Source organism: Peromyscus maniculatus, chromosome 10 (genome assembly GCF_049852395.1).
Source record: "Peromyscus maniculatus bairdii isolate BWxNUB_F1_BW_parent chromosome 10, HU_Pman_BW_mat_3.1, whole genome shotgun sequence".
In the NCBI taxonomy this organism is placed as follows: Eukaryota; Metazoa; Chordata; class Mammalia; order Rodentia; family Cricetidae; genus Peromyscus; species Peromyscus maniculatus.
Window position 1 is genome coordinate 60,490,664 of NC_134861.1, and position 25,013 is coordinate 60,515,676.

Sequence of the window (25,013 nt, forward strand, 5' to 3'; positions counted from 1 at the left end):
TCTTCTACTTCTGGGTCACAGTCTAGCCTTGAGGCGAATCAAGGGAGTCCTGCTTACTGTTCTGCATGGTGTCACTTCCCCACCAGGGGACTCACTTCACAGCCAGGAAGTCAGCAGGAACCACAGAGGCTGCTGCTTACTAGCTGGCTTGCAGAGTGGCTTATACTCAGCTAGCTTTCCCATACACTTCAGGACCACCTGCTTGGGGATGCTGCTGCCCATGGTGGGCTTGGCCCTCTTACATCAATTATGAATCATGACACCACCACCACTCCACAGACATGCCCAAAGTCCAATCAGATCTGGGCAACCTTGAGACTCCCTTCTGAGGTTATTTTTGGCTGTGTCAAGCTGACAGTTAAGGCCTTCCAGGACACATGCTTTGATCATCTAGTGAAAATTGTCATTATACAAATATACAACATGGCCATGCCATTAACCATGACACCACAGGCCTTGATTACTAACGTATCAGAGATAAGACTTGATCTGAAACTACTCTTAAAAATCCCTGCAACCAAGTCTTAACCCAAAGAATCAATGGCACCCCTGTTTGTCTGTAGGTGAACATTACTTATAACAACCTTGCCTGTCAAAGAACGTAAGAATCTAAGAAGTGAACATGCCCAGTCATACTACAATCCTTCATTGAGATCCAGCTGTGCCAACCAAAAAAAAAAAGACAAAGCCAGGCAGTGGTGGCACACACCTTTAATCCCAGCACTCAGGAGGCAGAGGCAGACAGATCTCTGTGAGTTTGAGGCCAGCCTGGTCTACAAGTCGAGTTCCAAGACCGCCAGGGTTATTACAGAGGAACCCGTCTCAAAAAAACAGAGAAAGAGAGAGAGAGAACTAGCTATACCCTGACACTGTTCAACTCCTTGCATGATCTCTTTATTTCAGCCTTTACCCCAGCTCCATGTGGTAGAGGCAAGTACCCTGTAGGGCAGTTGAGGAAAGCCATGTTTAGTGACGGTAACTCACTCAAAGCTATAGGAGGTAATCTGAGGATCCAACTTGAGTCTCTATGTCTTCAAAGCCTATTATCATGGTGATGCTTTTTATAATATCTTTCAGAGATCAACTACTTACCAAAAAACTGTCGATCAAGTCTGACATGCAGTCAGTGTATGCACCCATACACTTACAACCCATTCTGATAGGTGAGTGCCCAGGTCATACTCAGTGTTAGAGCCATTTAACATTGGCCCTACCGTTCTAACTGAAAAGACTCCTTTTAGTTCTGCCCCACCCAAACTTTACTAACAGTCACAGTGTCACCTAGAGACCACTCTGCTCAGGATTTCTAACTCTGCAAGTGTCACCACGTCATCTTCGGCCTCTCTCTGCCCTCGCTTCCACTAAGCCCTCCCAGACACCATCCCGACAACTCCTCCTTTCCATCCTGCTCTTCTTCTTGCCCATTTGCCCATCCATGTAGGAGAAAGGCCCATGAATGGTGGTGCCACCGTCTTCTCTATACTTTCAATCTTTTAGATTATCTGGAACCAGCATTTGCACGTAGTTGGCACACAGTAAGTGGCCAACCTAACTAAAAAGAAAATGTGGGCTGAACAGGTGTTTGTACATGTTTCCCTGGGCAAAGCCATGTGACAATGGGTTTATGCTTTTTGCTCTTTTGAGGAGCCTATCATCCAGCTCCCAAATAAATCACACATGGAGGCTTATTCTTAATTATAAATGCCCGGCCTTAGCTTGGCTTGTTTCTTGCCAGCTTTTCTTAAATTATCCCATCTACCTTTTGCCTCTGGGCTTTTCCTGTTCTCTCATTTCTGTAAATCTTACTCTTACTCCATGGCTCACTGTGTAGCTGGGTGGCCCCTGGAGTCTTAGTCGTCGACGTCGACGTCGTCGTCGTCGTCATCATCATCGTCATCGACATTGTCATCGTCCTTGTCCTCGTCATCCTTCTCCTCTTCCTCCGACTACTTCTTTCTACCTCTTCTCCCAGATTTCTCCTATTTATTCTCTCTGCCTGCCAACCCCACCTACCCTTTCTCCTGCTTTGCTATTGGCCATTCAGCTCTTTATTAGACCATCAGGTGTTTTAGACAGGCACAGTAACACAGCTTTACAGAGTTAAACAAATGCAACATAACAAAAGTAGCACACCTTCATATTCCACTACTGGTTTATTTCTTAGTACTTACTCTGCCACCTCTGCACTCTCCTGTGGTCCTCAAGTATTTTGTGGATGATGAGGATGATGCCGACCATAAAAACTAACAGCACTAAAATGTACCAAGTGATCTTCACAGAACAAGTGACAGCTGTAAAAAAAATTTTTTTAAATTAGTCACTATAAAAATCAATAAAGGCGGCAAGCATAGGCACTCGTCAGCCCTCCTAAGTTCTACCCCTAAAAGTCACATGGAGAAAGGACAGAACCAACTCCTGCAAGTCGTCCTTTGACCTCCTCGTGTGCCATGGCACACACAAAGAAATATATATAAAATAAAAAAATTCAATGCAATGAGATATCGCATCATGATATAGCGCATCAGATAAGAGGCCGAGTGGTGGGGTATGCCTTTAACGGAAAAGCTATTTGCTGCTTTAACTGTAATAGGGACACTTGCTGTCCTGAACACTTTTCCAATATATTAAATGAAGCTACTAAATGAGGAAATTGGCCAAGTAGCTCCCAGGGATCCATTTAATACAAAATCCTGGCATTTAATTTCACTTCCAGGTGATGCCAATATCAATTTTCTTATTGTACATCAAGAGCGCCACAAAGTAGCCTTAGACTCAGAGCTGTGTGCGATTAATCATCTTGGTCATGGGCCACACAGCCCCCAAACATGCCCTCAAATTAACAAAGGTGCGGCAAGAGCAAGGGAGATGGGGAGCAATGGGAAGGCTGAGACAGAGAACCGGGCTGAGCTGATGAGCGGCCAGGGAGATGCGCGATCAGCCCTGGTTTCTGCCAATGTTACAGCCTGGATGGAAAATGCCCCCAGACACTCCTGTGATTGAATCGTCGGTCCTGGTCCCCAGCTGATCGTATCATTTGAGGAGGTTACACCTTATATATCGATGTTTGCTGTAAGCATAATTTAAAAATATTAATTACCTTTAAAATGATTCAGCTTTAGGAAAGCATTCTAAAGTGATGGGGAAAGCTTCCATTCTTTTGGGGTACCAAAATGCCCCAGCAAACAGTTCTGTCGTGGCACCTGCAGCTCCAGGGGGCCGCTTGTTTCTGTGTGAGTCCTTCCTCTGGTTTTAGGTTCATCTGACTCTGGGCCCCCATCCAGGCATGGTGCTTGACATGCAGAAGGCACTCATTAAATGACTATATCATAAAATGCCTTCTAATAATAGATTTTATGAGTGAGGTGAGGGCACACTGCTTAGCAGAAAATATTAACTGTGGGGTTCAGACCAGGGTGCAAGGAACTTAATAAGCCTTGAGCAGAATTTAAATGTCTGAGCTTCCCCTCAGAAACAGCCAGTGGACCCCCAAGAGCCTACTCTGCACAGCATCACATCAGAGAGCTCTGTTCACCCAGGCTGCATCAGCTCTGAGAGGATGTGTTAACCTGGCCCAAAGGCAACTTTAATAGGGCATCATGTGTGGACATTCACCTTCTAAGAGAACTCCCACCTCTGAGTACTGAGGTGTACTGGCTTTCCATGGAGCACAGACACCAGGCATGCTGCGGGTATCCTAGGAGACAGGACCCTTCTAGTGTTCCTCAGATCACAACCCAGACATGTCGCCTCTGTCTCAGGTTATGGCTGAGTCCCATGGAAACACATTTTGAAAGAAAAGCAAATGGTATTGTTTCAGCCATGGAACTCTTCAGCTATTTGACCACTGGTGACTTTCACAGCCCTTTCTTAATTCTACGCATGGATGCCCAGCTTCTCCTTTCCCCTCTGATCCTTTCAAACTTACATTTCACAGCCATTTCTAGGCTCATGGAAATGTGAGTACAATTGCTCATGTTTCCCATGATCCCACAAGTGTGGTTTAGAGAATCTTCCCTGGTTGGCTCTTCTCCTGCGGTTGTGGAATTCCCGGGGTGGGTTCCAGGGGTACAGGTAGTGTTGTATTCCCTCGGGGTGTCAACTAGAAGAGCGACGGTGACGTTGAAATGCTCACAAGGGGAGGGAACGTCATTTGCCTTCACCTCCATTGACCCCCTCATGATAAGACCTAGAAAGAGGTGCAGAAGGGTTATTTGCAGAGTGTCCAATAAGAAAACACAATCCAGAGCGAAGTCTCACGGGGGCTGTCAGCACTGCAGTCGGATATGACCTGACACCTGTCAGTGGGACTTCCATAACCAAGATAAATCAACTACCATTGAAGGCTGTGGGGACGTTGGAGTCCTTGTCCTGATAGCGTGGGCGGGGGGATGATCCATTCTGTTCGGGAAATAGTAAATAAGTTCCTCCCAAACTGAACCATCTAAACACCATTTACTCCAGCAAGCTCACTTTCTGGCACATACCCAAAAGAGCTGAAATCAGGATCTCCAAGACATAGTGGTTATTCCCACAGTCTCAATAGCTAAAATAGGGAAGCCACCTGAATGTCTGTTGAGACAAATGCATAAAGAAAAAGTGAGGTCTGGAGAGATGGCTCAGCGGTTAGGAGGACTGACTGCTCTTCCAGAGGACCCGGGTTCAATTCCCAGCACCCACATGGCAAATCACCTCCTCTGTAACTCCAGTCCCAGGGGATCCAATGCCTTCTTCTGGCCTCTGTAGGCACAGATAAAAACAAAACACTTACATAAATAAAAAAATTAAATAAAATAAATAAATAAATAAATAAATAAATAAATAAATAAATAAATGCTTTTTAAAAAGAAGATCTTCACTCTTGTAGGTGACTATGTGAAGAGGGAGACCTCAGCTGTCCCCAGCTGCTCTGGTTCCCCTGGAATGTTGCATCTACTCACTAACTGCCACAGCATGAAATACCCCAAGCCTGAAAAAGTCCATCTGTATTCACTCCGAGTTTCTCATCCAGAGGGAGGTTGAGGAAGGGAGGGAGAGAGGAAGCAGGACAAGAGAAGAGAAAAGAGAAGGGGATTGCTGCATTTCAAGCCACTGTCCATGGGGTGATTTGTTTACGCAGCCGGAGTGACTGGGACACATTTCAAAGCCCTCTTCACTTATGTCTGAGGCAGCAGAGCAGCGACGTCTACCAGCCACCTGCTTTTAAAAGGCTTCCTAGTCTCCCATCATTGTAGAGGTATTGCCCCGACTTGTTTTCTGTAGACTCGAGGCAGAATCTTTGGATGGTTGTAAGACTATAGGAGTAAGAATGTCGCCCAAAGTCAGTGCCGAGAAATCATGTTCCTCTTCTCAAAGAATGAAAAAAGGTTCAGTAACTAGTGAGACAGGAGCACTCCTGCTGAATAGGCGATGATGATGATGATGATGATGATGATGATGATGATGATGAAGATGATGATGGTGGTGGTGGTGGTAGTGGTAAAATGATCCTGAGGCTTGAGGCCACCAGCATATTTTACAACTGTAAAAGAATTGCTAGTTTCTCAGTGATCGATTGGATTCAGTTCAACTAACTACATCAAATATGTGGATCTCATAACACACACGCCCTTTTTGCTTTCTGTTGCTGTGATTAAACACCATGACCAAAAGCAACTTGGGTGTATTTAGCTTACAGGTTACAGTCTATCACTGGGAGAAGCCAGGGCTGGAGCTCAAAGCAGGAACCTGCAGGCAAACATGAAGCAGAGACCAGGGAGGAATATCGCTTACTGGCTGGATCCCCCTGGCTTGCTCAGTTACCCTTCCTATATAGCTCAGACTACCCAAGCAGGGACCATACCACCCACCATGGGCTGGGCCTGCCACATCAGTTAGTAATTAAGAAAATGCCTCACAGACATGGCCACAGGCCAATCTGAGCGGGGCAATTCTTCAGTTGAGGTTCCCTCTTCCCATGTGACCAGGTTTATATCAAGTTGATAGTGGAAGCTATGATGACATGCAATGCCCCATTAGGCGCTGCAGAGAATATATTGTTATCCTTTTGTTTGATCCTTCCTTCCTTCAATAAATATTTATTGAGTATCTACTATGATTTACGTCAGGCATGATGCCAAAAGGAGGGATGCGGTAGTAAACAAAGGCAAAGACATTACCCTCAAGAGGCCCATTGAAGAGCCAGACAAAAATGACAACTCATACTCAGTGGGCGAATGCTTAGGTATTTACTTAGAATTGCTTTTTAAACAATCACTATCTTCGAAAAGAACATCAGCTATCCTTTTAGCTAGCAAATGCATATGAACTACACTGGCATTCTGATGGATTTTATGAACAAGCATTTTGTTTTCAGTAAATTAAACTAGAATTGATCAACATTACAAAGCCCTGTGAAATCTCTCATCAAAGGACACACCACCGAGTGTTCCAGTGCCACTAGACGTTAAAACAGAATGCTTGTGATGGGGATGGGGAATGGTGGTGTGTGTACACAGTACATTCAGCATGCAGATGCCTACGAAGGCCCGAAGACAACCTGGATGTCATTCCTCAGGTGCCTTTGCCTTCTGTCTGAGGCAGGGGCTTTCATTGACCTAGAACTTCACCAAGTAGCCTCAGCTGTCTGGCCACTGATCTTCCAGAGATCTGCCTGTCTCTGCCTCCCACCTCAGCATCTCTGGGATTACAAGCAGGCTCTCCAGCGTTCCAGCATTTCCTTTATTTTTCTTTAATATTTATTATGCATCTCTGTTCACATATGTATACATAAGTGCAGTGCCTACAGAGACCATAAGAGTGTGTCAGATCCCCCAGAGCTAGAGTTACAAGTAGTTGTGAGATGTTTGAAGTGAATGCTGGTCCTTCGAAAGGTCTCAACTGCTGAGCCATCTCTCCAACCTCTGTGCCCACTTGCTTTTTTTTTTTTCTTTCTTCTTCTTCTTCTTCTCCTCCTCCTCCTCCACCTCCCCCTTCTTCTTCTGGGGGTTGGTTTTTTGAGACAGGGTTTCTCTGTGTATCCCTGGCTGTCCTGAAACTCACTCGGTATACCAGGCTGGCCCCGAACTCAGAGATCTGTCTGCATCTGTCTCTGCCTCCGCAGCACTAGGATTAAAGACGTGCGCCACCACTGTCCAGCCTCATGCCCAGTTTTTATGTAGGTTCTGGTGTTCAAACTCAGTTCTTTACATTGTAGGGTGAGAAATGCTTTAGCAACTGAGCTAGCTCTCCAGCCCTGGGATGTTTTTTTCAGAATGACTTCATTTAGACTTAGCAAATGTTACTCTATTCCTTCATGTTTACCTTTTGATGTTTGTTCCTGAGAAGTGAAATCTCCGTTGGATCTGCAAACCAAACACAAGGAGCACATCGGAAATCCACTTGTGATGCCTTGGCAAATCTCAGCGAAGCTTTGGGAACTGGAGTGGTTTGGAAAGATTCCCATAACGGTCTGTGCTTCCTCTGCCGGTTGCAGAGAAGCCACAGAAGAAAAATTGAAGGAGGGAAGCGGATAGGTGAGATTGGGTAGCAAACAGACTTCCCAGCAGGCGAGCTCTTGTGTTCTTTCTGCAAAGAAAACAAAAAACAAAAAGCTCTCTTTAGCTGTGGATTTTGAGGTTTTGACATTTAAATAAACATAAAGTAAGCTCTTCATTGTTCAGGCAGATGATGGTCTGTCTGTGACAATGTTTGTTCTTACATGAATTAATATCTATTCCATTGAAGCATTTTGTTTTTAAACTTATTAATTTTCATAGAACAAATATCCATGTAGGGAAGTAACTAGAAACAACAGGATTTTAGTCACCCTCTGTTCTGGAATTTCTTAAAGTGTATGTGTGTGTATGTGTGTGTGTGTGTGTGTGTGTGTGTGTGTGTGTCTATGTGTCTGTGTGTCTGTGTGTCTGAGTGTGGTGTGTGTGTGTCTGTGTGTGTGTGTATGTGTGTCTGTGTGTGGTGTATGTGTGTGTCTATGTGTGTCTATGTGTGGGTGTGGTGTATGTGTGTGTCTGTGTGTGGTGTATGTGTGTGTCTGTGTGTGTCTATGAGTGTCTATGTGTGTCTGAGTGTGGTGTCTGTGTGTGGTGTCTGTGTGTGTCTGTGTGTGTGGTGTGTGTGTGTGTGTGGTGTGTGTCTGTGTGTCTGTGTGTCTGAGTGTGGTGTGTGTGTGTCTGTGTGTGTGTCTATGTGTGTCTGGGCGTGGTGTATGTCATGTGTGTGTCCGTGAAGGCCAGAAGAATGCATAGGAAACCCTGGAAAAGTTAGAGCTGCCCGACATGGGCCCTGGGAGCTTAACTTGGGTCCTCTGTAAGAACAGTAAGTAAACAGTCTCAACCACCAACCAATCTCTACAGCCACTGGGGAAAAATTGACAGATAAATCTTCAGTTTTTCTGAATCTATCCATTTTAAAATAGTCAACTGCATGGATCTGAAGAAGGGAGAGAAAATTCTGTGTTTGTTTCCTAAGTCTGCTAGAGCAAGGTGCCACAACCTTGGCTGTTGAAAATAATAATTAAAAAAAAAAAAAAAAAACAAACAAACTCTCTCCCGGTATGAGAAGCCAGAAGTTCAATGTTAATGTCACTAGTCAGAAATCCCAAAGTCTACAAGCTTTGAAGTCTCTAGAAGAGTCTTCTTGAGTCTCTTCTAACCTCTGGTGGTTGCCTGCATTCCTTGGCTTCTGTACAGACACCACTGTCTCTGTAATCACAGTGTTTTCTCCTGTGTCCCTGCTTCCTTCTCTCCTGGCTCTGTCAGAGTTCCCTTTGACTCTGTGTGTCAGTCAGGGTCCTCTAGAATAACAGAACTGACAGAATGTTGCTGATAGAATGACTGTGTGTGTGTGTGTGTGTGTGTGTGTGTGTGTGTGTACTGATAGAATGTATACATACACAGATACAGAACTGATAAATGACTATATATGAACTGATAGAATGTATACATACACAGATACAGAACTGATAGAATGACTATGTATGTGTATATATGTATGTATGTATGTATGTATGTATGTATGTATGTATGTAAGGTTTGTTAGAGTGGCTCACAGGCTGTGGTCCAGCTAGTCCAACAATGTTTACTGATGGGGAGTCCAAGAATCCAGCAGCTGTTCAGTCCACAAGGCTGGATGCCTCAGCTCATCTTCAGTATATGCCAGCATCCCAATGGAGTAGGCTCTAATGACAGGGAAGGAACGAACTTGCCAGTGAGAGCAGGAGCGAGCAGGCAGAGAGAGCAAGCTTCCTTCTTCCAGGCCCTTTATATAGGCAGATTTAAGGTGGCTCTTCCCACCCCAGAAGGTCCAGACTTAGGGTGGGTTTTCCCTAAACTTTTTTCAATCAAGAAAAGTCCCTCATAGGTATGCTCAGCAGCTTAGGCTTTGGTTGATTTCAGACACAGTCCACTTGACAACTAAGAATGGCCGTCATAGCCTCTTTCTTATCAGGACATTTGTGATTAAATATCATGCCCACTTGCATGACTCAGGATATCTCATATCAAAATTGTTAAGCACATTTGTAAGCACCGTTTCCTTACAAGATAGCATTTGCAGGATTTAACACTTAACCCTTGTTGTCTATTATTTGGCCTCCCAGAAAGTCTCTAGAACAGTGGTTCTCAATCTTCCTAATGCTGGGACCCTTTTATAGAGTTCCTCGTGCTATGGTGACCCCAAGCATAAAATTATTTTCATTGCTACTTCATAACTGTAATTTTGCTACTGTAAGTGAATCATAATGTAAACATCTGTGTTTTCTTGTGGTCTTAGGTGATTCCTGTGAAAGGGTCATTGGACCCACAAAGGGGCCAAGCCCCACAGGTTGAGAACCATTGTTTAGAATGTTTTGTTCCCAGCCATGGATGAACAGTTCTTCTCTGCCATGTGTTTCTGTTAGGACACAGTTCCTCACCACTGTGGATTGTTTAAATGCAGGCCTTTGGGGCTGGAGAGACGGTCCAGCCATTAAGAGCTAAACTGAAGAGCTAACTGACTACTCTTCCAAAGGACCTGGGTTCAGTTCTCAGCATCCACATGGTGACTCACAATCATCTGTAGTACCAGTTCCAGAGGACCTGACATCCTCTTCTGGCCTCTCTGGGTACCAGGCATGCACGTGGTACACGCACATACATGAAGGCAAAACATCCATATGCATAAGATAAAGTAAAAACTTCAAAATGTTAAATATAATCCTGTATTCCAGATTAAAAATTTAAAAATGTGGAGGGGCCAAGCTAACCTGCACCCACATGGCAGCTCACAACTGTCTGCAACTCCAGTTCCAGGGGATCTGACACCCTCACACAGACATGCATGCAGGCAAAACACCAATGCACACAAAATAAAAGTCAATAAATAAATAAATTTAAATGTACCCGTTGCCTGGGGTGGAGCTTCTCTGTGACTGAATCAATATAAACAAATCCAAGCTCATGGTGTAATTGAGAAGGATCATTTGACAGTGAGGAACAATAAGGAGTAGGCAACGCATCTTCCAGTGATTCACACACCGACAGCTGTTTTTTATATGTGAAATCCCTGACATGGCCAAGCCCACCTTTCTGTGGCTTCTTCAACTTCTCTCTAAAATGTAGTTTAGGATTTCTAAGTAACATAGAGTACAAGGAAACAACTACCGTGCTTTTTTAAAAGGACTGCTTTTAACTCAACACCTTGGCTCAGACTTGAAAGGAAGCCAAATTAGTGACTGATATTAAAGGCATTTTTTAATTAGTGAAGCTTGTATTTTAATAGTAATTCCATAAGCATTTGATTATTAGTGATTTTTAATATACGTCCTAGCCCTCTATATTTAAAAATATTTCTCTAATCATTCACATGTAGTTTCCAACTGTGAAGAAATTTCAAAACTGAGTTGCTAATAAAGATTTTTCTCAGAGGAACCGAATTGTATTCAAATAAATTTTATCTCGTGTAATATACTTATAATAAAAATTGTAATGAGTTTGTAACTACAACATAATTTTGCCTTCAGTAACAATGCCAAAGGAGGAAAACGGAACTGTACCCACTGATCAAGCGCGCGCATTTATAGTTTTTCTCAGTATTACTAAAACACATGAAAAACATATTTCCTGTCACCTTCCCATCTTGCTCACTGGCACTTTGATCTTGTGAAATTTTTAGCTTCTTGAATTTATATGGCTATGACATGACCTAGAAAGGAGAGTGAGAAATTCTTGCTGTCAATATTGCAGTCTTCTTATTCAATAAGCAACCAGCCGGGCTTCCTAGAATCGAAGATATGCCTTTTATATTTGGATATCGGGTCACTTTATGAGGTTTTAAAACCTCAATCTTTAAATAATTCTATTGGAAAAGGAATAAATAGAGGACACAACCTTTCTTGGTATAATTTTAAGAAATAAATCATTCTCCCCAAACGCTTTAGTCATCAGCCGGGCTATATCCTCATCTCCATAAACTTTGTGAACTTAACTACCTCCATTAATATTTCTGGAGTCAGATGTCTACCTGCCCACTCTGAGAGATGCAAATGCACCCCAGGATTACTTCAGTGCCAAGTTGGCACCTTCTCTGAGGAAGCATGCAGAATCCTAAATAGAGCTAGGAAAACCCATGACAGAATAGGACAGAGGTCCAGGTCAATTATTTTCTCCTTTTCAAAGACAAGCAAACCGGAATACTAAAGAATTGTATTCCTCCTCCTTTAATTTTTACAGTAAGAACATATCACACATATATTTGTACAAGATGTCTCATGCAAGATGCTTTCATTAAAGAATAAAAATAACACCAAGCTGTGGTGGTGCAAGTGTTGGTGGCGCACACTTTTAATCCCAGCACTCGGGAGGTAGAGGCAGGTGGATATCTGAGTTCAAGGCCAGCCTGGTCTACAGAGCAAGTTCCAGCACAGCCAGGGCTACACAGAGAAACTGTGTCTCCCCCCCCCCCCAAAATTAAGAATGGAAATAAGTAAATATTAGTATCACAGTCCCCAAGTTAAGAAACAGGCTGTTGCTAACACCTTCAGAGCATTCTCACTACCCGCTGCACCACAGGATATTTTGGAAGCATGCAAATGTATAGCATTATAATATGTACTCTTCTGTGGTTTGCTTTTTTTCTTAATGTGTTTTAGTCATGATAGTTTTACACAACTGTAGTTAATTTGTTGTGTCTTATGAATGAATATATTACATAATTCATCCATCTCTTTGACAGTGAACATTTGGGCTGTTTCCATTTTCAGCTGTTCAAAATAATGCTGCTCTGAAGTATAACTAACTTTCATACATTACTGATAGGGATATAAAAATAGCACTGCTGCATTGGGGGACAGACTTCCATTTTCCATGAGTTAAATATACACTCACCATATGGACCCCAAATTTCGCTCCTAGGAATCTATACACACAAATAAAAACATACCCACTCGGTAGGATGCTTCTGTTTCACCGGCACGTGAGTTTTTATGGTAGCTTTCGGGTGTTATAAGAGTCCAGAACTGAAAACAATCCTCATTTCCAGCAAAGAGTGAAATCTAAAAACAACTCCCGACATCACGATGGAATGTCACTCAGTGACCAAGAGAAGGAACTACAAGTAGCAACACGGGTGAATCATAGCAGTGTTTTGTTTTTTTTGGTTTTTTTTTTTGTTGTTGTTTTTTGTTTTGCCAATAACATACGCCACACAAGTGACTATGCACCGCATGATTCTGTTTATATGGGATTTGGGGAAAATGCACAATAGTGGTCGTCGAGGGGCTCTTATGGGATGGAGCCAGACAGGACTTCTTGGAGAGATGGAAAGGCATGTCTTACTTGTGGTTAAGATGTGGTAATTAAATTGGTGAATACACCTGTCACACTCTATCTCACAAATATGTTCTCTTCTCCATAGCTGTGTTGATTGTTGTCAGTTCAGATTTTTTTTCCAGTTTGATGCAATTCCACTTGTCTATCTTTAAATCTGTGTTCCCTGGGCTTTTGAGGGCATTTCTGAAAGTCATGACAGGGACTGATCAAATCTGTTAGAAGAATCTTCTAACAGCTGGACAGTCTTGGGTTTTACGATGTTTGTTGTTGTTGCTTTTACAATGTTTTTAATCTGTTTTGAGTTGGTTGCGTGTGCGGTGTGGGATAAAGGTCCAAATGTACTCTCCTATCATTCATATTTTTGGTGCTTTCTCTTATCTACTAGAACAACAAAGTATTTATTTTATGCTCTATCTCCTAATTCTAATATTACCGTTCTTCAAAGATCTGATTCTGCTGTCTGTTGTTTCTGTTGATTCTTGTCTGTTGAGTCTTCATGTGTTTTGTGATTTTTTTTTTTTTGGTGAATATCTTGTTTTCTTTGGTATTTTATTGAGAATTATATGCGGACTGGTTTGAAGAATTTTTTCTTCCACAGAATATTGGTGTTTGCCTCTGCTGGGTATCTAATGGTGCCATTGATCCAAAAGGCCTTCAGTTCACTTCTTGCATTGGACTTTCTACACCTCACACATAATGGACCTCAATATCCACATCATGGCTAGCTATGTGTAAATTCTCGATAAGGTTTCTTTTTTTTTTCTTACTTCAACCAAAGTGGAAGCAAAATAATTTCCCCACAGCCAGACATTTTCCCCATTGCTTGCCAGATGACTAATCTAGGCTGTCTTGTTTCCCTAATTCCTTAGTTGTTTTTCAGGTAGCAAATTGTCAGTAAACTTTGTAAGAAACAGATGGATTATGTCAGAGTATATGATTCTTGCAACTTCATGATACTCATTGAAAGCCCAGTAAATAGTATTTTTGCTACTGGAAACATTGCTGATATAATCTCTTTGGGAAAGAGATTTATATTTAGCACCATCTTATAAAATTAAATAAACCCTATAGGGGAACCCATGGCTGATATGTAGAACTGAATGGTATTGTAAAATAAAATAAATAAAATTTTAAAAAATCAAATAAACCCAACAATAGAAGTCAAAGAAACCATCTTGCCTTTGACTACTGACAATGTACTGTTTGTATCGCCTTAAAACTCATATGCTGAACTATAGTCCTGATATATTTATATTTGGAGGTGTAGTCTGTAGAGGTGATTAATTCATGAAAGTAGAATTCTGAAGAGTAGGATTTGTGCCCTATAAAAAGAGGCCAAAGAGATAACTGGCTTGTTGGGAAATATTATTTTAAGGTGTGTTATTTTTGTTTATGTTGAATTTGTTTAATTCTGTGAAGCTGTGTTACTATGCCTGTCTAAAACATCTGATGGTATAATAAAGAACTGAATGGCCAATAGCAAGGCAGGAGAAAGGATAGGCAGGGCTGGCAGGTAGAGAGGATATATAGAAAGAGAAATCTGGGAGGAGAGGAGAAGAAAAGAGGTGGAGGAAAGATCAAGGAGCCAGAGAAGGTAGAGGACTCCAGGGGCCAGCCACCCAGCTACACAGCAAGCCATGGGGTAAGAGTAAGATTTACAGAAGTAAAAGCCCAGAGGCAAAAGATAGACTGGATAATTTAAGGACAGCTGGCAAGAAACAAGCCAAGCTAAGGCCAGGCATTCATCATTAAGAATAAAGCCTCAATATGTGATCTGGGAGCTGAGTGGCGCCCCCCCCCCAAATGAGCTAAAAAACAAACAACATTTTGGCATTCCAATGTGAGGTGTATTTCCATGTAGAGTCTAAGAAAGCTGGAAGAAATGAAGAAGAAGGAGAAGAAAAAGAAGAAGAAGCCACATAAGATGGGAAATACACAGATAGTTTGGATCCTGTCTGTTATTGTGTTGATTTTGAATTTTTGACTGTTGAGAAGCAAAAGACAGCTGCTAGGACACACGGGAGTGTGAACTGGACTGCTAATTGAACCAATCTACACACTTCAGGGCTATCTTAACTTTAAAAAAGAAAATCAAAAAATATATTTTTCAAATGAAAATAAAAAATGCTTTGGAGTTTTGTTCGCACAGGAAATGAGAGGCTATGGATTCCTTCAGGGTTAATATGAATCAGGTTTGATCAGACCTCTGAAACTTGACAGATGATATCTATCATCAAAGGTTACTACTGCTGGTCTTCCCAGGCCTTGGTCATTAATCTCAAATTTTCTCTCTGGGACCCTAAAGTTGTGTTACTGTGCCTTTTAAAAATACCTGATGGTCTAATAAAGAACTGACTGACCAATAGCAAGGCAGGAGAAAGGAGAGGCAGGGCTGGCAGGCAGAGAGTATATACAGAAGGGAGAAAAGAGATGGAGGAGGGAAAAGATCTAGCAGCCAGAGAAGGAGGACTCCAGGGTCCAGCCACTCAGCTACACAGCGAGCCACGGAGTAAGAATAAGAATTACAGAAGTAAGAGAATGGGAAAAGCACAGAGGCAAGAGGTAGACGGGATAAGTTAAGGAAAGCTGGCTATAAACTAAGCCAAGCTAAGGCCAGGCACTCATAATTAAGAATAAACCTCTGTGTGATTTATTTGGGGGCTGGGTGGAGGGCCCCCCAAAAAGAGTAATAAAACAAACAACAAACAGCTTCTTCCAGAGTAGCTGGCTCAGGAGCAGAATGTGAATTCTGGCTTCACCTCCTATCTTGCCAGGAATGCTGGGATTACAGACAGGCGCCAGCATGCCTGGCATTTACATGGGTTCAGGGAATTTGCACTGAGGTCGTCAGTCTTGTTTGGTAAACGTTTCCCCTGCTGAGTCATCTCTCTGGCTCTAGTCTTGGTTTCTCAGAAAACTGCCATACACATTTCCAAAGGGGCTGCACCAGTTTACACTCCCATGAGCTGGGCGCAAGGATTCCTCTGGCATCACTACATCCTCCCCAGCACTTATTACCATTCGTTTTCTTGATGGTGGGTGAGTCATGCTGGCTGTCCTGAGGTAGACCCTCAGCATAGCTTTGTCTGTATTTCCTGATGGCTGAGGATGCTGAACACAAGTGTTTATTGGTCATTTGATACTCTTCTGTTTGGAGCTCTCTGTCCAATACATTTACCTGTTTATTGATTGGATTTGTGTGTGTATGTGTGTGTAGAGTTCATTTCAGATTCTATATGTTTATCCCTATGCCAGATGTATAGTTGACAACGATCTTCTCCTATTCTGTAGACTGTGTTCACTCTTCTGGGCCGAAGCTTTTCAGCTTCATGCAATCAGGATGCCAGTGTGGCTGGGTTCGAGTAAGAGCCCTCTTTTGAGTTATACACTGTCTATATCGCCTGCATTTTCATGGGGGCATAAAGGGAGCAAGTGTTGTTAGTTTTTTAGTTCTTTTTTGGGGGGGCCTACCACCCAGCTCCCATATAAATCACATATGGAGACTTATTCTTAATTATGAATGCCTGGCCTTAGTTTGGCTTTTTCTTGCCAGCTTTTCTTAACTTAAATTATCTGTCTACCTTTTGCCTCTGGGCTTTTCCCATTCTCTTACTTCTATAAATCTTACTCTTATTCAGTGGCTTGAGGTTTAGCTGGGTGGCTGGCCCCTGGAGTCCTCCTCCTCCTCTGGCTTCTTGATCTCTCCTCCATCTCTCTTCTTCTCCTCTCTTCTCAGATTTCTCCTTCTATATATCCTCTCTACCTGCCAGCCCTGCCTATCCTTTCTCCTGCCTTGCTATTGGCTGTTCAGCTCTTTATTAGATCATCAGGTATTTTAAAAAGGCACAGTAACACAGCTTTATAGAGTTAAGCAAATGCAATATAAACAAAAGTAACACCCCTTAAAATAATATTTTACTACAGGAAGCAGTGCATCAGCAAAACAAGAGAGACTCTGCCTTACACAAGGCAGGAGGTGTGGATGGACTCTCAACGTTGTCCTCTGGCCTCTACGTGTGTATCATGGTACACACGTCTCACTACCACCATCAACACACACACACACACACACACACACACACACACACACACACACACCTTTCCCTGCCCCCCAAAAAAACACCCACTAAAAATAGAACTACCATTTGACCCAGCTATAACAGTTCTGGAGATATACCTGAAGGAATGGGTCAGTATACCAGAAAGATATTGTGCATCTACGTTTATTGATGCACCAATCATAACAGCCAGTCTAGATACCCCTCACCAGAAAAATGGGTATAGAAAATGTGATACATATACACAACAGAGGTCTCTTCAGCTATAAAGAAGAATTCCCAAAGAAACGGATGGAATTGGAAATCATGTTAAGCAAAATAACACATGCTCAGAAGGAGAAATACCGCATTTCCTCTCTGTCCTAGAGACTCTGGATTCTAATATGTGTATGTGGGACATGAAGGTCCGAGGGAGACTGTGATGAGCAGGCAGAAGTCTAAAGGGTGAATGAGAGGGACAAGTGACGTTAAGAGGGAAGGACAAGAACAGTGGGGGTGAGAGAGATATAAGCAAAGCAGCGATTTATCTTTATGAATAAAAATAATTTTTAAAGAAAATGCCATTATTTTCTACAAAAACAACAAAAATGGGTACACCAAGAAAGCATTTGCCACTCGGCCCCCAACGCATAATGAGACAGCCAGCCAGAGGCATCCCAGGTGAGGGTCGCTGGTGTCACAGCTCAGCCAATAAAGCCAAGTTTTCGGAAATGACGGACACATTTGATTTCAGCGCGTTTGTTAGCACACGTTGCCTAAAATATGTACAGAATGGTAACAAGTCCTCTTGTAGCATCTTAAAACCACAGCGATTCAGAAAATTCAGTAGTGTCAGGACAAAGTTTATCCATCCACCCTTTGTCCTTCTTTATGGAGATTTTCAGACTAGTGTGTCTTAAGAATAATGCTTCACCATGGCTGAGGGGTGTGTGTGTGTGTGCACTCACACATAACGAAGATCAAACCTAGAGCCTCATACATGCCAAATACATGTTCTACCACTGCACTATATTCCCAGTCGTTGAGTTGAAATATTGAATCAGTTAAAAGTAAGTTATATGTAAAAACATTTTTTAAATATACCTTATATATGTACCTGATATATGTAAATGCACATATTTGTTAAGATGTTTATGAATTTTGAGCCAAAGGTCTGGGGAAAGACTCAGTCATTAAAGTGTCTTCCACACAAGCATGAGGACCTGACTCTGGATCCCCAGCACACTTACAAAAACCAGGCATGGTGGTACACATCTGTAACCTAGGATTGGAGGTTGGAAACAGTATCCCTAGAGGTTACTAGAAAATCAGTCAAGTCAATTCATAAGCTCAGGTTCAATGACAGACAGTGTCTAAAGTAGTCAAGGTAGAGAGCAGTAGAGGAGATGTCTGGCATTGGCCTCTTCCCTCCACAGACACTATACACACACATACATGTACACTCAGGCACGCACGCACGCACGCACGCACGCACGCCTTAAATTATGAGCCAGATGCAATAGTGAACACCTGTAGTCCCAGCACTTGGGAGGCTAAAGTAGGAGAATTGTTTGAGCATAAGAGTTTGAGAACATATCCTGGGCAATACAATGAGACCTCTGCCAACTTAAAATTTAAATAGGCATATGTCCTAAACCCTATTGGGAATAATTGACTCAATTTTTATGAAGGAGTCAATAAGAAGAAAATCAAGTACCCTGTCTAAGAGCAAGAATGATATTTCATTCCTCGCAGCTCCCTCAAGACACTGCCTTTAATAACAGAGACATAAATATAGTGAAGACATGCTGTGGACTTGAGGCTTTGTCCTATAAATTCATAAGACAAGGTTTTTCATCCTTGGTTTTCCTCAGTTTTACTGTTCGTTCTATTACCATTTCCACCAGAAAGTGGAACATGGAAGAGAAAAATGAAAGCTAGTGAACTTTCTATGCGAGTTTGACTCGTCAAAGTAAGCACCATCCAAACAGCTGGATGCAATTAGACTAGCAGTGTTTTCATCCACACTGTTCCTGTCCTGCTCTCTGCAAATCTCTGCAATGCCCCGCCGTGTCAGCTCTTATAAAGTTTTGAGATATTGATATGAGAACACTTTATTTGAAAATCAGTAAGAATCGTGACTTCTCTTTGAAAGAGCTTCTGCAGGCATGAAGAATGGTGGGGGATTATTTGAACTCTGCCAAGTTATTATTTTTCTTGGCAGCTGGAAACAGAAGAAACCTCTTCCCAGTGTAGGCCTGGAAACAACATTAATGTTCCCATAACACCCTTTTACAACTCATTTTACTCTTTATAGGGTGGTACTTAATTGCTTGACAGCTGGTACTCTTCATGACTGAAGACTCCTTAAGAGTCTGCCTTTCTTTTAGGTAGCCTCACCTTCCCCGCACAGAAGACACTGTGGATAAGGGAAACAATCCATTAAAGATCATTAGAGTCAACCTAAGGTTTAACCAAGAATCCCTTTAAAATTTGTGTGTTTGTGTACTGTGTGCATGCCTGGTAGCTGTGGAGTCCAGAAGAGAGTGTAGGGTTCCTTGGGACTGGAGATACAGACTGTTGTGAGCTGCCATGTGGGTGCTGAGAATTGAACCCAAGTCTTCTAGAAATGTTAAGGACTTGTGCTTTTAAGCATTGAGCCATCTCTGTTGTAGAATATTATTTTAAGATGTGTTACAATGGGTTATGCTGTGGAATATTTGTTTAATGATGCAAAGATGTGTTGCATTCTTTTATGTTGCTTTTGTTTAACTATGAAGCTGTGTTACTGCACCTGTCTAAAACACCTGATGGTCTAATAAAGAGCTGAACGGTCAATAGCCAGGCAGGAGAAAGGATAGCCAGGGCTGGCAGGCAGAGAGAATAAATAGAAGAAGAAATCTGGGAGGAAAAGAAGAGCAAGAAAAGAAGGGGCCAGCCACACAGCCACACGACACAGAATAAGAAGGAAGAAAAGAAATACAGAAATAGAGAAAGAAAAAAGCCCAGAGGCAAAAGGTAGACAGATGCTGGCAAGAAACAAGCCAAGCTAAGGCCAGCCATTTGTAAGTAATAATAAGCCTCCACATATGATTTATTTGGGAGCTGGGTGGTGAGCTTCCAAAGAGAAAAGAATCAAAGAATGAAAAACAATCAACAAAACATCTCTCCAGCCCTCTCCCCCAGGCTCCCTCTTAAACGTTACATCCAACAAAAGCAGATCAGCAGTGATGTAGTTGGGAGCAACCTTGTTTCCTCAGCTGCGAGAAATGGAATCAAAATACACTCACCCCATCTGCATCTCCATTCTCTACATACGGTTTAAGTGGGTCAAGCTGCTCATCAACTGCTGTGTGCTGGCTGCCTCTTAAACTAACTGGGGATTTCAGGACATTGCTGGAGAATAGGCTATCTTGCCAATGCAGCCTTGTAAGTGGCAAAGCAATATTTAAGAGGTTCTCCTTCTTAAAATTAGACCAAATAACCAACACTACATAATTGTAATAATTGAAGATTCCTACTAATAATTAATCCAATATTTGGATGAATTCTTGATAATAAATGATTAGATATGGTGCTGTATTTCCCACTTGGGGCTTTAGAGAGTTTATTGTTTTGAAATCAAATGTATTAAACTTCATGTATACACTGTTCCACCCTGAGATTACTTCTGAGTTCACTTGACATGATAAGGACAGGGTATCTGTGAGTAATTCATTAGTTAAATCATTTTATCATATTTATCCTAGAAATTAAAGTGAATAGAGCAATACAATATAAAGAAAAGACACTAGTACTTAACAGGCTAAGACTAGCTTTGAGAATCTCAAGATTCATTTTTCTTCTTTGAGAATAATCTCACTTCATCATCTAAATAATTGTACCAAATTCTTTATGATATGCACTGATTGACCATTCAATTCATTTCATAAGATAACTCATATTGGTATTAAAAACTAACATCAATGATCAGGAGTGGTGGCTCATGCCATTAATCCCAGCACTTGGGAACCAGACACAGCCGGTTCTCTGTGAGTTCGAGGCCCACCTCGTCTACATAGCAAGTTCCAGGACGGCCAAAACTACATAGAAAGACCCTATCCCAAACAAAACAACACAAAACAAAATTAAGGGGAAAAAAATTACATTCATGTCTCCTGAGTTTAATCAATACAAGGCTACATCTGTTTAGGTTACAGCAATAATCCTGATGACCCTCAGACCATTACAAAGCATAATTATTACACTTTCACACGTGTGAAACAGTTTACCCAATAACAGCATTTTGTTTGTGGTGGCTTTGAGCAAAATCTCTTCCACCAACGAAAGACACCAGGAGAGGAGAATGGTTCGCAAACATTTTTGTTTGCCGTTCCACAATAAGGGATTCTTTGAAACCAAAAATATCCAAATAATTTCATCATCCTGTTCTCAGACCAGGAAACGGAAGTAGCTCTCTCTGGTTTGGGAAGGCGGAAAAGCATCATGGCGGCTGAGAGAGCGGACTTCGTAAGCGGCACGCGTCAGCATGAAGGACTCACGCGTCGCCATCGGCCAAGGAGGTGCAGCTGATGTGAACTTTGTAAACGCTTCCTTCTGTTTCCAAATTCAAAGGCCCTCTAGTACTCCCAACATGCTGCTCTCTGAATTCCTGTGCTCTGGACTCCTGATGTCACACTCCAGCAGGAACTCACAGTCAGAACAGTGTCTCTGCCTTCCTCCTCCCCACAATCGGTAGTGAGCTTCTAGAACTGCTACCTCTCACAAAGCACTAACCAACGCAGCAGTGTGTGCCAATTACCTGATTTTCATTAGAGTCAGACTGATTTTTCAAAGTAATAGGTACATAAACACAGAGAAGGCCTGGCTTAGATAGCTACTAAACGGGTTTTTACTCTCAGCCCAAAATATCTTAAAAATAGGTTTACTTTATTCTATTTTCTGTAGGACACATTTTCAGCCAGTGAAAATAAGCATCAAAGATATACACTATGCTTGCTTAATCTGAGCAATATAAAAAAAAAACCAAACCAAAAGAAAAAAATTTTAAATTCAATCATTCTTAAAATTGCAGTTGCAGTGTTTATTTAGCAAAAATATTTTTATCTGGCTACTTAGCATCATTTAATATGCAACATTAAATAATCATTGCAGTATGTCATCAAATATAATTAGCAAAAGTATTTTTATCTGAATACTGAGCTTTTCATATATGCAACAATAAATATTCATTGCAGCAAGCTATCAAATATATGTCTTTCTCTAGTTTTAATAAATTTATATAATTTCAATTTAGTAATAGAACAGTGTTTTCTTTTTTTCTTATTAAATGCTAAAGAGCACAACTATCACTTAAACATCCACAATAACGTTTTCCAACCTTTTAATGATACATAAATAGTTCAAATCTGCTTGTCCTTTGCTTCTCTATCCTAGAGTTTTGACAATCATGTAATAGTTCTTTAAAGGGCTCTCAGAGTGGGTTTTTCCCCATTTACGATGCTCACAAGCGCACACATAACTGCTTGTATTTGTACCGATCGGGTTTTTATTGTATATTGAAAATACTAAAATTACTACCATTTTTTCCAAAATCACCGGTAAATTAACTTGTGAGCCAATGAACTCGATCATTTTAAAACAAACAAATGTCATTTTTCTTAGAAAATAGTTCCAGAATGTAAAAGCAGACATACAACTATTCCAAAGGAAGGAAACAGTTTCAAAGAATAAACTCACGTAACGGTATCATCTTAAGTCCTGTGTCTGGAATCTAAATACAGGTTTTAAATATTTCTTTTCATTTTCGATTGTGACCATAACTAAGTCCTAAGGTCACTGTGCTAGACAACTAAAATGGGGATCTCATTTTACTTAGAGGTATTTCAGACCTTGAACTTCAGCTCACACAGCATGCACCCAAAAAGATCTAGTCTGTCACCAGGAGCCGACAGTTTGCTCTGAAGTAAGAAAGGAGATCTCGGCTGCAATGATTTACTTACCTTTTGGTGTCTTGAAAAATTCCGGCAGGACTAAAATGAAGGTGACCACGATTGCCACAAATAGTTTAAAGAGAGCGGTTTCTGTCATGTCTACTCACATGACACAAATGTGTTTCCATCCAGTAGCTTGATAGTATGTTGCTTCCTGCTTTGAGTTTCATCTCTATTCTACTTCAAGTTCCTGAGATTCACCTCACATTCACTTCCGTTTGGGTCAGACTTTAAAAAAAAAAAAAAAAAAAAAGGTACCCGGAACTGAGTGAGACTTCTTCATTTTGAGTCACTCTGCCTAATACAGCCACCCTCTAACAAGCACTTTTGAACTCTCTGCCAAACAAGGAGGACAAGTAAACGATCTTAAGAAGCAAAGGGGGTCTGGCTTCATCCAAATTTGAAGCTGTTTTCCATGTTTTACCAATGTGTAAGAATAAATGTAAGCCTACCACATAATAACCAAAAATAGAAGAACCAACGTCAGTGGCGTCCAGGTTTATGAACATCCTTCGCTCATTTACTGATGAAAGGACAGTTGATCTCGCTGAAATACCAGATGCTGTGTTGGAGGCTGGGGTCTGGAAGACAGTAAACAGCACAGGCTATGAGCATAAACTAAAGGCTTGTGAAAAGTGGGGCTCGGCTTTCCTGCGGGCTCCACAAGTGGTTAGAATGTAACTTGTTATGTCTATAAACACTGTGTTTACTATGACACAACCCACATTTCTGTTCTCCTTGCTGAAGAACAAACTCCTTCAAGGAGGATAATCCCGGAGAAAGAAATAGTTTGCTTTAGAATGCAAATGAAGGATAGGGAAAATCATGATGAATAAGGCATACGTGCCAGAGAATGTTTTTACTTAGACAATGCACGTAGTTAGCATTTCCATTGTTATCCCCCACTACCCGTTAAAATAATAATGTATCAAATACTTCTAATCATTTTCTCCCTGCTTGGTCCCTCTATCCCCGTAACCATTCATTTCTGCTTATCCTATGCTTGGTTCTCACTCGCTCACTCCCAGGCTTTAAGGACCAACAGGTGGGTAGGGAGTAAGATGTAAGGGATAAAGGCCGTGCTGTGAATATGCTCTACAAATCAACTGACTTGTCTTCCGATTGGATACTAAGTAAGATTGGTGTACACATGGGAATCCAGGCTTGGGGGACTTTAAGACCTGAGCAGCAGAAATAGGTGTAAAACTCCCAAGCGTGCACTTTATTTTAAGAACAGCATTACCAAAAAAAAAAAAAAAAAAAAAAAAAAAAAGGCCGGGCGGTGGTGGCGCACGCCTTTAATCCCAGCACTCGGGAGGCAGAGGCAGGCGAATCTCTGTGAGTTCGAGGCCAGCCTGGGCTACCAAGTGAGTTCCAGGAAAGGCGCAAAGCTACACAGAGAAACCCTGTCTCGAAAAACCAAAAAAAAAAAAAAGAACAGCATCAAGGATTATCATGTGAACACTAGCTGGTAAGAGTGAAGTTAAGTACCAGCTAGATTCCTCAGGACTCCATAAGGATGTGTAGTCTTCAGCCATAGGGTCTTATTGCCGAGTTGTGGAGGATAACCAATAGCATTAGCAACAGCCTGTCATGTTTGTGGGGTCTGTGCGATCCCTTTGGCTAATAATTTGAGAAGATGTAACTCATTCCTGCTGCTGGGGGTTTTATCTGGTAGCATATGCTGTCAGGTTGAGGTATTGGTCCCCCTGCCCCATAATATGCTAACTCCGTTTAAACTCCTTTATACCTGTATAGGAAGCGTCTGCACTAACAGGTTTCTGTATGATTTTCAAGAGGTCTTTACAATCAGTGGTCCTTGTCCCATCCCCTCCTTTACCCTGCCCTCCCAACCCTCCCCATCAATCCTCCGATTCTAGTTTCCGCTTTAGCCGTTCATAACACTCTATTCCATTTACCCTTCCTCGGCTATCTTAATATCTGTTCTTTCCCTTTGAAATGTTGTAATAATACCTTGGTTCACTCAGTAATTCTTATACCCCTATAAAAATTATTGATTCCATGGTTTTCGTTGTTGTAATATTTCTGCCAGGTCTGTATCCGTCACTTTCTGTAGCTGCGTCAAAGTATCTGAGCAAAATGACTTAAGGGAAGAAAGACTATGTGGGCTTCCGTATTGAGAGGCTGCAGTGCGTGGTCATGTGACTCCATTGCTGCTG

At 41.8% G+C, this 25,013-nt stretch overlaps 1 protein-coding gene across 1 annotated transcript in view; it reads right to left on the reverse strand.

Annotated features, from left to right (window-relative positions):
- The window catches only part of Tmem156 (transmembrane protein 156), a 35,013-nt gene extending 11,980 nt beyond the window's left edge, over positions 1 to 23,033 (reverse strand). Inside the window, exons 1-4 of the mRNA XM_015993437.3 lie at positions 22,843 to 23,033; positions 7,300 to 7,563; positions 3,926 to 4,186; positions 2,172 to 2,291 (exon numbers count right to left, since the gene is read on the reverse strand). Of these exons, the coding sequence (XP_015848923.1) occupies positions 2,172 to 2,291; positions 3,926 to 4,186; positions 7,300 to 7,563; positions 22,843 to 22,930 (733 nt within the window). The 5' untranslated portion in view covers positions 22,931 to 23,033. The remainder of the gene's footprint in view (positions 1 to 2,171; positions 2,292 to 3,925; positions 4,187 to 7,299; positions 7,564 to 22,842) is intronic.
- Positions 23,034 to 25,013: the final 1,980 nt, after the last annotated feature.